At 42.4% G+C, this 16422-nt stretch overlaps 1 protein-coding gene across 1 annotated transcript; it reads left to right on the top strand.

Annotated features, from left to right (window-relative positions):
- Positions 1 to 6091: 6091 nt before the first annotated feature.
- On the top strand, positions 6092 to 16211 carry NPTX2 (neuronal pentraxin 2). The gene is made up of 5 exons (XM_066198328.1): positions 6092 to 6641; positions 8018 to 8234; positions 11415 to 11659; positions 13174 to 13353; positions 14556 to 16211. The coding sequence occupies exons 1-5, from the start codon at positions 6189 to 6191 to the stop codon at positions 14781 to 14783; spliced, it is 1323 nt and encodes a 440-aa protein (XP_066054425.1). The 5' UTR covers positions 6092 to 6188; the 3' UTR covers positions 14784 to 16211.
- Positions 16212 to 16422: the final 211 nt, after the last annotated feature.

The raw sequence follows: 16422 nt of genomic DNA on the forward strand, positions 1-16422 counted from the left end.
GGGCTGCTTCTATAGTAATGTTCTGTAATGGAAAGGCAGAGAAAGATGTTCTGCCTTTTGTCCTGGATTTCTAATCTCTCATGTATTCTTTTCTCTCTTCTTTTGTCACAAGGTGGGTACATTACATTCTATTCTGTGGATTCTAGCTCTAAATCCAAGGGTGTATTTCTGTACTAAAAATATAGTTAAGGTGACATATGCTTGTGAGCATGTGTGTGAGTGTGTGTGAGATTTGAATGACAGGTACAAACATGTATTTTTGGTTTATGTAACTGTGTCACGGAAAGAAAAAAGGCATTTCTAATACCACAGTGACAGTGACAGGTCAAGGGACACAATTTTCCAGCCAGACACAGGGAAACTATTCACCTGCTACTGGACTTGAAAATCTGCAGAACTGGAAAGATTTCAAGGGACTGCTGTAAGCTTATTGCCTCTAGAACCCTCCCAGAGCATGGGCTGTAATAATTATCCACACTGCAGTATTTGGAGATGTAACAGGAGGCACTTTCTCCTGCTCCTGTGCAAAGCACTGAGACACCTGCAATGGAGGTTAATGGTTTCTGCTCTGAAACGCCTCTCACGTGCTACAGAAAGAAGTGTGATCTGAGGCCTTTTCACAGTAGCATCTTACCCTTCAAAAACACCAGATCTAAGTAGACTTAGAATTTTGAAAAGAAACTTGAGCAAAACATATCCAGATCTGAACGTATCATGAGCATTTGATGCACTGCAATACATTATCTATGCATGCAGACTTTATCTCTAGACAAATTCTGTGGTTTGTTTTGCTCTTGGAATTGGACAAAATTCACACAGTTTCAGGGAGATGTGCATTAGTAATAATCAAGTAATAAAGGTGAAGCTCTCAGGATTTGTTCTCCACATAATTAACCTATTTCACTTCTCAGATGTATTTCTAGGCCTGACATTTTGGGCTAAATGTCTGTAGAGTACAGGAAGGGAGTAGGTCCTGCAGTGGCTGCCCTGCTGTCTTGCTGGTTGGTGAGCAGTGTCAGGGTGACAGGCAGCTTGTGTGTATTCCCACAAAGGCTCCTGTTCCTGTCCTTTAGCCACCAGCAGCATATGGGAATGCTGGAGGCAGTAAACTCTCTTTTAAGTACCTGATGTGCTTTGAAAGTTCCTGCAGTGAATCTCTGTGACAAAGTTAGTTTTCACTGTGAGTTTTGTTGTCCTTCTGCTAGGAGGAAGATCATCCAAATTAATGATTCTCAGAAAAGTGATGTATCATTTAAATGATCTAGAGAAATCCTGAATTTATTCAGATCAATGGAAAAAAATCACATTGGCTTAAAAGGGAATATATTTTTCATTTATGATTTTCATAGATCAGCCTAGGATATGGACAGAAAAAGGGAGAATGCCTCTTAACGGTTGGTTTCTTCTAATATTCTATTTTATCCATAAAAACTGTGTAAAATGGGAATATAAGGAGCTCCTAAAGTGTGTTGAAAAAAATCCTCATGCTGCTATATTCCTGGATGACTTTTAGCTTCTGCAGGCAAACCAGAGTTTCCTGTCTTTTCCTGTAACTGGTTAGTTGCCTCTCTTCCTCCTAAATTTCCTGGTAGTAACATTTGCCAGATACCAAGTTTCTTGGAACACACTCAAAATTTTTGGAGTTTGTTTTTGTGGCACCTCTCTAATCTCTAAAGCCAGGGGGCTTTTATCCAGTCAGAAGCAGATATTAAGGAATAAATACAGAGTCAGATCATATCTGATTACTTCAGCAAGCATATTAAGAAAATACTGAAAATATTGCATAATTTCAGGCTTCGTTGCTGGTGAATAGTACTGTAGGTAATAGAGTAATAGTGATGGAAAAAGTGGATTGGTATATTTTGACAGTGGTATATACTTAAGGAATTACACAAATGAAATATTTAATTTTTTAACCTTCTGTAAGATGTAAATGGCAGCCTAAGTGGCATTTTCTTAGAAGAAAATGGAATAAATAAATAAATTAATATAACCTAGCTGATATAAACACTGCTCTGATACAAATAATAAGCATCAAGTCCCATTGTGATGCACAGACATGCAGGAATAGACAAATTTTGCCTGGTGTGAGCTTATAGTCTGAGAAATGCTAAGGAGATATAGAGAAAGTAGACTTTTTTTTTTTTTTTTTCAAATATCCCTTCTTACTGACAAAGTTGGACAACTGGCACTTTTGGAAATTTCTTTACCCAGTAAAATGCTTAATTCCCATTACAGGAAGACCTGAATTTCTAAGTCATCTATAAAAATGACCTAAACCTGTATCTGTAGGTCTAGCTTAAGTCAGGCCTTTCAGATATTTTAGGCCAATATTCACCAAACACCTGGATAATAACTAGAGGAACAAATCTGAAATATCAAAAAAATAAGAAGCCAATCTTTCATCTAAAATCACTTGTACACTGCCTTTCATGTGCTTAAGCTACACCTCAAAAATGAGGCACAGTCTCCTAACTTATTTAGAAATTTTTGCAAAATTGTGTTAGTGATAGCGGCCAGACAGGTTTGTGTTAACAAAGAACTATGTCAGATCCCCTGAATTCCAAACCTTCATCCTAAACACAAACCCTTTATATTATTGAGAATCCCAGTGCATGTTACAGACACTGAAGTTCCTGGTGTTAGACACTCCAGTTAGGCATCAAAGACAGAGAGCAGCTTGCATGCAAGTGCTGCTTCCAAAGAGAATAAAGCCCTTTTGAAGGCAATAGAAACTGTCAAAGTTAAATTAAAAATTAAAAATCCATTCTGTGGGCTGCTGACACACTAGGCTGCCTGACAGCCACAGAGCCAGAAGTTTCAAAAACCTCTCAAATGTAACTGTAAGTTGCCTGTTCTCTCTGTGCTTCCCCCTCTAACCCAATCAACCTTTATCCTACAGTGAAATATCATCATGGTGTCTATGAACTGATCGTCTTGGTCGTAAGGAAAAAAAACCCACCCTTTAAAAAATATCTTGAGTCATCAAGTATTCAGCTAGCTTATGATTTAGCATGTGATGCATTGATGTAAAAATGATAGACTTTCTCGGAATTTCAATGATTTATTATTTATGATAATGTACTGCTGCATGCCAGTCTTTCAAAATGAAGATTTATATGGCCTTCAACATGAAAAAACACTGCCTACAGTCACAAGAAGTGTTTCAATAAATTATTACATGTGTTAAATTTAGGTCTTAGAATCTGCAAGTAGGGTAAAGTCGGGTAATTCATATTGTTTGGGTTCATAGAGTCATAAAATCATAGAATATCCTGAGCCGCAAAGGACCCACAGGGATGATGGAAACCCAGCTGCTGGCCGTGCCCAGCACAGCCCTTACAACCCCCTACAATCCCACTCTGTGCCTGGGAGCTTTGTCCAGATGCTTCCTGAGCTCAGTTGGGCTGGTGCTGTGACCATTGCCCTGGGGAACCTCCAGAGCCAAACACCCTCTGGGTGAAATTTTTTTTCCTGATATCCAGCCTGACCCTCTCCTAATACAGTTCCAGCCATTCCCTTGGGTCTTGTCCCTGATCACAGGGAGCAGAGATTGGAGCTGCTCCTCAGTGAGATCTCCCGAGTCTCCTCTCCTCCAGGCTGAACAGACCTGCTCTCAGTGTTCTCAGCTGCTCCTCATGCTGCCTCCCCTGCAGACCCTTCCTCAACCTCGTGGCCTCCTTTGGACATCCTCTTTTAGTTTAATGTCTTTTTTATGTTGTGGCGCCCAAAAATGCACACAGGACTCAAGGTGAGGCTGCACCAGCACACAGCAGGGCAGGGCAATCACTTCTTTTTTCTTCTGAAAGCACTGAAGTACCACAGCAAAATATTAAGGATACTAAGAAGCACAATGGATAATACCTGTCTTTCCCTGTGTCCTCCACATTTATACCCCATTGTGTGGTAACTGTCATTTCTGAGTGTCTTTGTTGGGATTCTTTCCTGTTTTACTGGCCTCCCCTGTCAAGAAGAAACAGTAGAGTAATAAAGGACAATACTTTTGTTGTCATGAGCAATTTACCATCATATACCTTACAGAACTCTGAAAGTCAGATGTTTATTGCTTGCTGCTGCTTGTGTTACTCCTCAGCTTGTCTGAATAAGGGATCATGACAAAAATCTATCTATAATTAAGCAAAACCTTCAAGCTGTACATTGCTTGAATTCAAAAGGATGCAATGCCTTTATCACTGTCATGCATTCACTCAAAACCTGTTTGGGATCAGCTCTGAATTAAAATCAAGATCAGGAGTTTGAAGTTTATTTTGAAGTAGTGTGAGGTTACTTGCACAGGATGCCATCATAATTCATATTTCAAAGGGTAGAATCAAGCTGTATAAAAGCCATTGACTACTGTTTTCCTACAGGCGAAATCCAACATTTTACAATTATTTTATTACTTTTTCCATACCACTTCACATGAAATTTGGGAGAAATGAGCTGCAATGAAATACAGATGGGACTGATTAATCTTACATGCAGAGCAATAATTCTGGTACATTTTTCTGTATAAGCTTTGATATTTCTTTGACTTATGTGGACTGGAAAGACCCCGTGTTGACAAGTGAGGTGTTCCTGGTGTGCTTGCATGGTCCTCCTCACTGCAGCATCCAGAATTTTAATCAGCCAGGTGATGAAGACACAATATGCTGCTGATTTCCACAGGAGTTAAACATCTAACCAGGCATTAGTCAGAGCCTCTGCACTCGAGTGGGTATGTTTTCATTCATCCAAGGAAGCAGCACAGTCTCCTGAGATCTGGTTTCCAGACAAAGGGAGTTCAGACAGAAATCGGAGCTTCTGGTTACATTTTGAACTCTGCCTACCCCCGGTGTTCTCTCCCCTTGAATAAGCAATAATAGGAGCTGCATCTCACTCATCTGGCTGAACAGAGGCTGCAGCTGCCTTTGACTTGTGTGACTTTAAACATTGCTAGAAGACTTGAACAAATAAGCTGGACTCGATGAAACCGTCAGATTTAACTGTCCCTGTGGTACACACTCCTGGAAACTTGCTAATTCGTTACATAACAAAGCAATTCTCATGCTGACTGAAAAAAAGCTAAAATTATTTTCAATTAAATATTCTTTATTTTTATTCATTATTATTTAAAAAGTGATGTATTTCATAGTAGGAGCGACTCACCCTATGGTAAAATGTCTTTTATCTCCATATATAAACTTTCTAAAAATCTGAAATTCTGCTCAAAGATTTGGGAGTCCTAAGAGCAGCCTCTGCTGATGCATAAGGAAATTGTTTCTCAGTTTTTCCAGTGGAGGTAAGAGTTTTTATTGCATATGCACAAGAAGTTTTTAAGAACTGTTTGGCGTCTGTATGTCACTTGGAAAATATAAAAGCCTTCACAGATTATAAATTTAAAGTAACTCGAGTAAATAAGAGGATCAGAATTAAAAGTATTGGGTGCTACAAACAATATAGCTGAAACCACAATGGTCTTATGGTCTAACACCAGAATCATGGTACTCTAATGAGTAAGATGTCCCTATCTCTTTCCCCTCCATAATAAATGTGAATAGTGATGCATAGCTTGAACCGTTCCCGTTTTTCTGACGGCATTATCTTGTAGCTCAAAGGGCTGGTCCAGGCCGGCCGTTTCCCAGGCTGCGCTACCAGCAGTGTAGGTAGCGAATCGAGGGGAAGGGATAATCCCATTGCTCGGCACTGCTTGGATCACCTCGAGATGCTGGGTCCAGTTCTGACCCGCTCAACACCAGAAAGACACAAGCCGGAGCGCGTTCGGCAGAGACCTCGAGGTGGATGGAGCCGGGCTCTTCACGGAGGCGCGTGGTGCGAGGACAAGGGACAAGGGGTGTCAGCAGACACACAGCCAGAGAGGGCCAGGCTGACACCGGGGGAAGGGGCGGCCCCGCCGCGGGGCTCGGGTCGCTGCCGCCGCCGGTCCCGGAGCGCTCCCGACCCCGCGCCCGTCCGGCCCCGCCCCGGCTGACGTCAGCACAGCTCGCGGCCAACCAGCGTGCGCGGCGCGAGCCTGGCCCCGCCCCCCGTGCATTCGATGCCCATAAAATTCGCGGCCGGCGACGGGCGCAGGAGCGACGTGAGGGGAACGGGACGGGACGGACGGGACGGGGCGGCGGGACCCGCTCCTGGCACCGCGGCTCGGCCCCGGCCGCCCCGCCGAGCGGGCGCTCCGCTCGCCAGCCGGGATGCTGCTCGTGGCCGCCGGGATCCTGCTCGCCGTAGCTGCGGGCGGGCGAGGGTCGCCGGCCGGGGATCAGGAGAGCCCGCCGGGCAGCCGCTTCGTGTGCACCTCGCTGCCGCTGGACGCCGCCGGCGCGGGCTGCCCGCTGCCCCCCGTGCCCATGCAGGGCGGCGCGCTTCCCCCCGAGGAGGAGCTCAAAGCCACGGTGCTGCAGCTGCGGGAGACCGTCCTGCAGCAGAAGGAGACCATCGGGAGCCAGCGGGAGGCCATCCGGGAGCTCACCGGCAAGCTGAGCCGCTGCGAGGGCACTGACGGCAAGTCCGCCGCGGGGGCGTGGAAGAACGAGGTGGGCAAGGGCAAGGACACGATGGGCGACCTGCCCCGTGACCCGGCGCAGGTCATCGACCAGCTGAGCCGCACCATGCAGACCCTGAAGGACCGCCTGGAGAGCCTGGAGGTAGGGCCGGGCAGCGGAGCCGCTTCACGTCTGGCGGGCACTTCGGGCAGGAGTAGTGCCCTAATCCCTGTGGAGATAGAGCCAAACCGGCCCAGCCCCGGGGCGAGCGGCTCGGTTTGGCTTGTCGTGTTCTCTTGGTCATTTATCTCCTCTCTTTATTGATAAAAACCCTAAGGGGCTGCTCTTGAATGTGTTCTCCCACTGCGGTGGGAGGGAGATTATAGTTTCCCTGCTTGCCGTCAGCTTAGGTTTTGTACTAATAATGTGTAAATCTCTCTTTCTGGGGATGTGACTTCATGTGGTTTGAGGTACAGAGCTGACGTCTTGGGCAGTAAGACCTCGGCATATGGTGCTGAACAGGCCAGTGGTAATGAGGAGATTGTGTTGGGCAGATGGTGCAGATAAGATGATGTACTCAGGGCTGACACAGAATAAAAAGAACCCCATTCTGTGCGCCTCTGAACGGAAAGGGGATTTGGTCCAAGCCCACCGATAAGTGATTTCCATGAGCCTTTGGACAGTGCCCATGGTTTGAATGCTGCTCATGCAAATGTTTCATAGAGAGGAGTCTCACAGGATTTGCGCTCGTGTTTTGCATTTTGCACCCTGAAAGCCTCACATGTGTGTGCTGCTGTCCTCCAGTCAGTGCTGATGTGAGGATGGCGAGTAACTTCTGAAAGGCTGTTCTGGGAGTGCTGCTTTGCAAGTGCAGTTTTGAATGAGCTGTTAGTATTACATCCTTTTGTTACTACTGCTGTCTTTCTGAAGCATTCTTTTTAGCGTTGTAGAAGAGAAACTCCGCTAGAATAGCATAGTAGGTGGAAATGTTGTTTTTTTAGTATCTTTAAAGATACCAGTGTTGTTTGAGAGTGTGAGGTGCCTCTTTTTTCAGTTTGAATACGAGTACTTTCACTGGTTAATACTTAGATTGATCTAAAGAGCATCTTTGGTAAATCTGCTTTCAAAGTAACTTAATTTTTAATCTAAAATGAAGCGGTAGTTTTTCTGTTTCCTTAGGTTGGCCATGTCACTAACAGAAAGTAAAGCAGAAATTGACCGAGGTGCCACATGTATGCATAGTAATAGAAGTACATCAGACCTGCTCCCTACATTGATTGTATTGAATTTAAATGTACAAAAACTCCTCCCTATAAAGTGCTGGAAGCCTTTAACAAAAGTGCCCTTTTGTTTCAGGACCTGTTAAGCTCCAGTGCTGATAACAGTACCGAGCATGACAAATGCTGAAAAAGCAATACCTCTTCTGTACTTGCTGGACAGCTCCACGATCTTACGTTCCTCCTTTGAACCGGGAGCGTTTCACAGTTTCTGTTTCAGGAAATGACAACTCTTTTTTCCCGTTCTGTTTTCCCCTGAAGCACCAGCTCCGAGCCAACGTGTCCTACGCAGCGCTGCCCAGTGACCTGCGGGAGATGCTGCAGCGGCGCCTGGGGGACCTGGAGCGCCAACTCCTGAGCAAAGTGGCCGAGCTGGAGGATGAGAAGTCTCTGCTGCACAACGAGACCTCGGCACACCGGCAGAAGACAGAGACAGCCCTCAATGCGTTGCTAGAAAGAGTGTCTGAGTTAGAGAAAGGTAATTGCTCGGAATCTAAAATGCTTCCCCGTCCTGATTAATTTTGTTTACTCCTTCCTTCCAGAGCGGTAGACTAAATGTGGACCTTGAGGGAAAGGCATTAAGGTACTGGGCTAAATAGTAGGTGACAGTGCAAATACTTGGATTCTCCTTTTTCTTTTATCTCAGGCTTCTTGCTTGACAGGCAGTTGCCTGGCTTTGGCTTCCTGTCTCTTAATTTGGCATGTGTGGGTGGCTAGGATGAAACTCTTAGTGTTTGTGGGATGGAAAGATCTGTAAGGAGGCAAGTGGAGATAGGAATAAGTATGGCATGGGTGTAAATAGCTACATAATGTCAAGCATACATCTGAGTAGAGCTGCCTTTATTTGGACTGAGAGTCATATGGGCTAAATTTAATTAGCACAACTACCTTTGATGTAATGAATTGCATTTTATACCTGCTTTGTTTCCTGCTGCTTTGGAAGTATTGATGGTGGCCTTTCTTTTTGTTACTGGTTATGACTCTGGGTAACTGCAGATACTTGAATTATGCTCTATTCTAAGCTTACAGCCTTCAGAGTTTACAGTAGATTACACATGGTCCACTGGGGGACACTCTCGTAATCCTAGTCATTCATTCTTGATTCTTGGCTTAATTATTACTGAAATCTCCCTGCTTGAGTAGAATCTGTTTATTTGAATTACAAATGTCTGTGGAAGTGACCTAAAACACAGAACTCTTTCTGTATTGACTGTATACGGGTACAGAGGGGACTGTATAGGGCTGGAGTTGCAGTAAGTATCACTACACAGTCCTTAAATGATTTTCCAAGGTGAATAACTCTCTGCTTAAAAGCAGCTTTATGGACATGCTTTCCAAATGGGACAAACATGCTTATCTCATGAATTTAGAAATGCAGCCTGTTGGACCCCTGTGTGCAATACTGTATCTATTCTTTCTTCTGAAAAGAGTGAAGGAGGGGAAAAAGAAAGGAGGAAGTTGATTTCCTACTGGCTCTGTATTTTAGTATTTCCTGAGAGCCAGGATAGAGCCTACCCTGCAGCTAAAGTTAAGGAGAATTAGCGGCCTGTTAATGTCTTATGAGTCAAGTATAGATAGTCCTTGTCTCTGAAAGATGTGACTCATATCAGAAAGAGAGAGTGGTGGGAGAACAAGAATGTGTAATTCAGTTAGGCTAAAAATAACCTGTTCCCACCTTTATTTTTTTTGTGTGGGGAGTGAGGGCTGTCTTAAGTCTCTGGGGAAGTGAAGAATTTGGGACAGGAACCAAGATACAGCCTTTCTTTTACTTGTGTGATTTGCTCTCTATTACTGTACAGCTTAGCTGTTCTGGTTCCTCTGCAAATCAAAGTGAGAGTAATAATGATGAAAGAACTTATTTTTTTTATGCTTTAGATACAGACAATATTTGATCCTTCCAAATTTGATAGTATTTCTGTTGTGCTTTTATTTTAAAGGCAATATTGTTTAGCATTTCTTCCCTACAACTAACTAGAGTGTCCTCATTGTCCTGAGACTAAATAGAGGAAAAAAATAACTTTACGAGGTGGTTCTGTAAGCCTTGGATTTTATCTGCAGTTGTGACAGCTGTTTTAGTTGCCAATGGAGCAGGAGAGTTTAAAACTTGTACACCTGTTGTGGTTCCCAAAGTTTTCTGTTAATTCCTTCACTGATTATCTCCATTGAAGATGATGCAGTAGAAAAAGAGGAGATATAATCCTGCAAATAGCAGTGCCTGGACTTCAGTGTGATTCCCAGCTTTGCTGGAGGTACAAACAGACCATTACTATGTCTAAACCTATTTTCTCTATCTCCGAAAAGGAATAACAATATTTCTTGCCCATCTAGCCCAAAAATAATAGCTCTTTTAATGGGGTATGTTTCTGGGTTTTTTCTATGTGAGATTGCTTGTAGCAAGCCTAATGGAGGTTGTTCAATATTAACCCTAAGACCCTGGTGTCTGGTGTTTTTTATTTGTTACCATTTGGAACATTTCAGGTCTCTAAGGTTCCTCAAGACAGATTCAAGCAAAAGAGAAGCTTTTCTTCTCCCACCCCCTCATTCTGTGGAAAATGCAGCCAAAACACTTCAGTTGCTTCTGAGATGGGGAACTGAGAGAATGCCAATGGTTTAAAACATACATATGAGAATTGTGGCAACCTTTTGTGACAACAGCTTTTCATTTGGACTGCAGTGTGAAGTTTGGCAAGGGAATTGAATTTGTTTCAGGAATGTGAGCAAAGGAAATGAGTGAGACTCAGAAGAACTGGCAGCTAAGAAGTTGAGGGTGCCATAACTGCAGAGCTATGGGGTTCAATTTGTGGCACAATGTGGGATTTATTTCTTAATACTTCTAGAAAATTACTTGTGAGCATCTACATCAACTATATGATACAGAGTATTTCAGCTTCAGAAAGTTTTGATCTAAAGGGTTCTCAATTTTGTAAGCATGTCTCAGAATATCTCACTGGTTTTTATCACTTTTTTAGAAAAAGCTAAATTTCTGCTTTTTATTAAATCAAGTGTCTAATCTTCCCATGGTTCATAGCTTGATATTGCATTTTTAATTCAGATCACTCTGAACCCTTCAGATCTTGTCCTGTTCAGTTGGTGGGACAGAAATCAGTTCTACTGAATGGAGCTCCTTTCTGGACTATGTCAGTTCAGTCTTATTTCAAATTTGCTGCTCAAAATGTGAGTGTTAATCTGTTTTTTAGCCTGAGATCTTAATACAGAGATGCTGCTTGTGTAGCAGGAGAAGTGGAAGGAATCCTGGTTGTGAAGCACTGTGATGCCTTAATAATGAACATAGCAGAGAATTCATTTTACTGACTGTAAATATCTTCTAAACCAGTTTGAATTGTTTGAGACAGGGAGGCCTCCAGCCATGAACTAGGCAATGAAAAAGTTTGCCTAGCATCTATTCTTTTGCTCTACATGAGCGGAAATAAACTGAATAATTATCGCAACATGGATAGAATCTGTTTGCATTTCTGTGTACAGCAAAATCAACATTCAGGAGATACTACTTCAATATACCTTTCTTCCTGTACCTCTCTAAAATGATTAGAGCCAAGGATTATCAATATCAATTGTGTCTTAGCCTGAATTACCGGTACATTGTTTTGCTTGATGTTAAGGGTTTTGGTTTTTTTTGTTTTTCTCCTTGTGATTCTAGGTAACAGTGCATTTAAGTCACCTGATGAATTCAAAGTGTCCCTCCCTCTCCGCACCAACTACCTGTATGGGAAGATCAAGAAGACTCTGCCAGAGCTCTATGCTTTCACTGTGTGCTTGTGGCTGAGGTCAAGTGCTTCTCCTGGAATTGGCACTCCCTTCTCATATGCTGTTCCTGGGCAAGCCAATGAGATTGTCCTCATAGAGTGGGGGAATAATCCAATTGAGCTGCTAATTAATGATAAGGTGAGACTTGATGAACTCTTTCAGCATAACTCGGACCCCTTGCTACCTTTGCACTGACTCCTTCCCTCTGACAGAAGCCTTTGAGGTGGGGCTGTCTGCTTGTCTGTTGTCCACTTGCTGATTGCAAGTTCATGAAAGCACTCGAAACAGAAGTTAAATTGTTAAGATATTTCTGTGTTGAGACCAAGCAGCTTGACAATAGATGTGCACACACTTGTGTTGTCTGAATCTGAAGTTACAAGCAGGTCTTGGCTTTTTTTTTTTTTTTTTTTTTTTTTTTTTTTTAATGAAACACAAGCAAAATTTGAAGCCAACTACTGCAACACCTTTGAGATCTAAGCCAGTTGCTCTGCTTTTATCTTTCTAATTGTAGGAGTTACAAATGTTAAGTGAATTTTGCAGAAGATGGAGAGCAAAAGGCTCTCCACATAATGGTCTGGTTTTGTTATGCTTAGTTTCTGAACATCAGTTTAAATACAGATTTTCAGATTTCAGTTAAAACTGCTTCATACCATTGATGGTTTCTGACAAGCTTGAAGAAAACATTGAAACTTATCATTAAACCAGTATTTAAATGGCACCTTTCTCCCCACCCTCAGTTAAATTTCCTGGTAACTCTCTCTGAGGGATCAGGTGTTTGCTACACACTCAAGTGGTTCATCTTGTGGCTGATTATGGTCTTATAACTGTCCTATCATCCTGCCAAATCAATAACCAAATATTTTTAATGGTTTGTGGAAGAGAAGCAAACCTGAGTCTACTTATCTTTAGCAATAACTTTTTTCTCTTCAAAATTATGTCTGTAATATCAATATTCTGTGAGGCTTCTATTTCTTCCACATCACAGCCCTCCACAGCCCACTGCACTTGTGTCTTGATGTTGACCTGAGAAGGTTTTCAGATCAAGCTCCTAAAGAAACATAATTCTCCCTTTTGTGGGGTTCTAGAACCACAAATTCTCTTGGTAGCAAAGAGATCCATTTGTCAAAGTTGTTACCGCAAATGGTGTTGGCAAACCCCAGATTTTAAGAGGAATTTAACATGAGCACTGGGTGGAATCTTGCTAAGCACTAAGATTTAAACAACAAATGCCCCAGAGTAATGTGCAGGATGGGGGTTGGTCTCTTCTCCCCAGTAACAGGCAACAGAAAAAGTGGAAATGGCCACAAGTTGTGCCAGGGGAAGTTTTAACTGGATATGAGGAGAAATTTCTTCACTGAGAGGGTTGCAAAGCACTGGAACAGGCTGCACAGGGCAGAAGTGGAGTCACCATCCCTGCAGGTATTTAAAGGAGGTGTACTGCTGGGTTAATGATTGCACTCTGTGATCTTGGAGGGATGTTCCAACCTAAATAATTTTATGATTCTGTGGAATCCTACAAAGTAGGATGTGGACTAACTCTTGCCTCTATAAAGTTTTTGCTTTTGAGGACAGAGTAAATACTGTTCCTCTTTACATATTGGGCTTAAACTGCTAGATTTGGGTTGCCATATACATTTTTCTGGTTTTTGTAGGTTGCTCAGCTTCCTCTCTTCATCAGTGATGGAAAATGGCATCATATCTGCATAACGTGGACAACCAGAGATGGAATGTGGGAAGCTTTTCAGGATGGAGAGAAGCTGGGCACTGGGGAGAATCTTGCTCCTTGGCATCCAATTAAACCTGGAGGTGTCTTGATCCTGGGTCAGGAACAGGTGAGTGAATGACAGGGTGTTCCAGGTTTTAAACCAAATCAAAACTCTCCAAACAAACAAGAGCTGTGAGAATTTCTGTGTTAAACACTTGGTCCTGTTGTATACAGTGTCAGAAAGACTGAAACAAGGCAACAAATACTTAATGAAATCACACATTGGTGTATTTATTTCACTTATTAAATACTCAGAATATTCATGTTGGGGTTAAGAACAAGTCCTTTTAGAATATTGAAAAAAACCCAGACGATTTTGAAGCTTGCCTTTCTAGTTAACATCTCATAAGTATGAATTGTGTGGCTCCTGGCTTCACAGTGTTTCTCTATCTATATTATACATTTCCTAAAAGAAGCAAATATTGTAACAAGTAGCAGGAAACAGCCTTGCTTCAGGATTACGAGGTTCACAGTTGGAGCAATGAAAAATTGGTTTTGTCTTGATATTGATTTTAGTAGATACGTATCCATGACATAAATGACAGAAGGGCAAGTTCAGTATCCTAATACACTCTGCAGAGCAGATGCTCCAGCTCACTAGTGAGTGTTTGGCAGGTTTCCTTTATCTCTGCCTGCACTGTGCTGGGTTCTGTCCTGTGCTATCAGCTCCATGTCATTATGATCACCAAAAATGAGTGATTTCTGTCCTTGGGTACTGAGTGGAGCAAGCAAACACTTCTAGGCTTATGCAGTGGCAGTTTGAATCACTCATTTGTTACAGCCGGACAAAGCCTGGGTATTTAGATCCAAAGATCTCATCTCACAGTCCCTGCAGACAATTGGGCAAGGGCTGCAGTTATGGTTTAATCTATCGCCATAAAGCTTTCAGGGTAACCTTACACATCTGTGCAGTTCTTGCTGGGGTTGTCCTGTGCTAAGCTTGCACAGTGACTCTTCAATTTATCTCAAAGTTTAAAGCTGCCTTTCTGCTCTGCTGCTGGAGGGCAAAGCTGGTTATGTGCAGCCTTTTTGTGGTGTTTTGCAGTCACCACTGTTTGCCCTCTGTTGTTTTGACACAATTCAGGTTGGAGCTTGTCACTGAATACCTTGTTCAATGTAGCCCTCCTAGAAACTCGAATTTGTCCACCTCTGTGACCTAACTCTGCACCTCTCTTTAGCAGTGGGGCTGGGTGGGGAGTGACTTCAAGTTTGAGGAAGAAAATGCCAAAATAACCTCCTCATCTAATCCTAACTCTTGTGTGCCTAAAGGACACAGTAGGAGGAAGATTTGATGCAACTCAAGCCTTTGTTGGGGAGATGAGCCAGTTCAATATATGGGACAGGGTCTTAAAGGCTGAAGACATCATGAATATTGCCAACTGCTCCATCAACATGCCTGGCAACATCATCCCCTGGGTCGATAACAACGTGGATGTGTTTGGAGGTGCTACTAAATGGCCTGTGGAGACTTGTGAGGAGCGTCTGCTTGACTTGTAGCTGTGATCACTTCCCATCCAAGTGCCCCCTTTAGTAGGACAATCTTCTGTGCAATCTGAAGCACTTATTTTTCTCCTTGCCCTTCCCCAGTCTTAACTCCTTGAAAGAATAAAAATAAAAAAAAAAGAGTAAACTGCCTCAGTGCAAAGATAGCTGCTAGTTTGGGACATTGAGCCTGGCTATGAAAGGAGCACTTCTTGGCGAGAGCAGCCCTTGCTTTCTTATGGCCTGATCCAAAAATGTGCTTTGGCCTGCAGAAGCCCTTTGGTTGGGTCAGAGCTCAGACCATCAGTTCTTCTGCAGGGAGGGAGAACAGTGTGCTCACTTCACTCTCATGTCCCTGATAATGTGCAGTGCTGACAGCACCAGGATTAACAGGCTAAATGTGAACCCTCCCTTCCAGTCTATTGTCTCCCCTTCAAAATGAAGCCATTCTTTTTTAGCCCTTTTTAAAACAAACAAACAAACAAAAAAAATCAATTAATCCTTACACTGCAGTGGTTATGGTGCAGCTGTGGGTAGAGCAGAACAGCCACTGTCTGAGTGCAAGGCTTTTGCTTTTTAATTTGCAATTAGAAATCCTTATTTTATGATAAAGAGGTGATGTATTTGAGACACATTGTACCAGTTCAGTTTGAAGAAAGGGCTGTTTATTCAGCACAGCTCCGTTGAAGCAGAGATGCTTCAGGTGAGGTTCTGTCCCAAAGCCTGTCCTTTGCTAGCCAGGATCCCAGCATAGGTGGGTGGATGAGAGATTGTACTTGTACTTTCTGTAGGCTGAATGTACTGAATTCCTAGTGACCTGGCTTGTATCCTTTTCTCTATTGTTTCTCTCGCTTCAATGTCTTTATTTTTTTAAATATACAAGCTGTGATTAAGTGAATTTCCATTTTGTTTTGCTTTGAAAGGCCTTTTCATGAGCAAGTGCCAAAGTTCAGTTTCTGCTTGCTGAGAATTGCTATCTATTTTTCCAGCATAAAAGTCTTCTGCACTGGTTTATATGTTATTACAATGGTCCTATGTAATATGAAAATGTGCTGCTTTTTCAATTCTTGTTGACTGTCTCTTCTGTAAGCACTGGGCTGACTACTATATTTTTTTATCATTTTCTCTCAATATTTTGCAAATAATGTTGCTGTTTCCTTGGCGTTGATGTGACTACTTGGTTTGTGGCTCGCAGATAGCAAATGCACTGTACTGGGAAAGAGTTAATACTTTTGTTATTTAAAAGAAAAAGGATTTAAAGGGGGGGAGGGGGAATTTATAAAGCTAAATATCATATTTTATTTTTCATATGTTTGAATTGTAAGAATACTATGGTGACAGTCCCATTTGTAGGGTAAAGTTACATATTTCCATGAATATGTAGTATGCTGTTCTTAAAAGAAAATTCTTATAATGAACTTTTAATTAAAATGCACTGTAAAATGAGTCTCTTAATTCTTTTATAGTCACACAAGACTCTGAATATTCTCTTTCATAGCTTCTGTGGGTTCACCTTCTGTCTCTCTAGACTGGTAGAAGTACAGTCTTGTAAGAAGATTTCTTTCTTCCCTAGATGCCTTCAATTTATTCCCTAAATTTCTGAAGTGCTCTCATTGTGTTTGGCTTTAAAATACACTCACACACTGCACCCCCA

Source organism: Chamaea fasciata, unplaced genomic scaffold, assembly GCF_029207755.1.
Source record: "Chamaea fasciata isolate MVZ Bird 193981 ecotype frontalis unplaced genomic scaffold, bChaFas1.0.hap1 SCAF_16, whole genome shotgun sequence".
NCBI lineage: Eukaryota > Metazoa > Chordata > Aves > Passeriformes > Sylviidae > Chamaea > Chamaea fasciata.

What these genes read in the sequence shown, in the direction of transcription:
- NPTX2 (XM_066198328.1), top strand. Translation starts at nt 6,189, where the DNA reads ATGCTGCTCGTGGCCGCCGGGATCCTGCTCGCCGTAGCTGCGGGCGGG. An exon ending in AGTGTCTGAGTTAGAGAAAG is followed by an intron (nt 8,235 to 11,414) that starts GTAATTGCTCGG and finishes TTGTGATTCTAG; the next exon opens with GTAACAGTGCATTTAAGTCA. An exon ending in TGATCCTGGGTCAGGAACAG is followed by an intron (nt 13,354 to 14,555) that starts GTGAGTGAATGA and finishes GTGTGCCTAAAG; the next exon opens with GACACAGTAGGAGGAAGATT.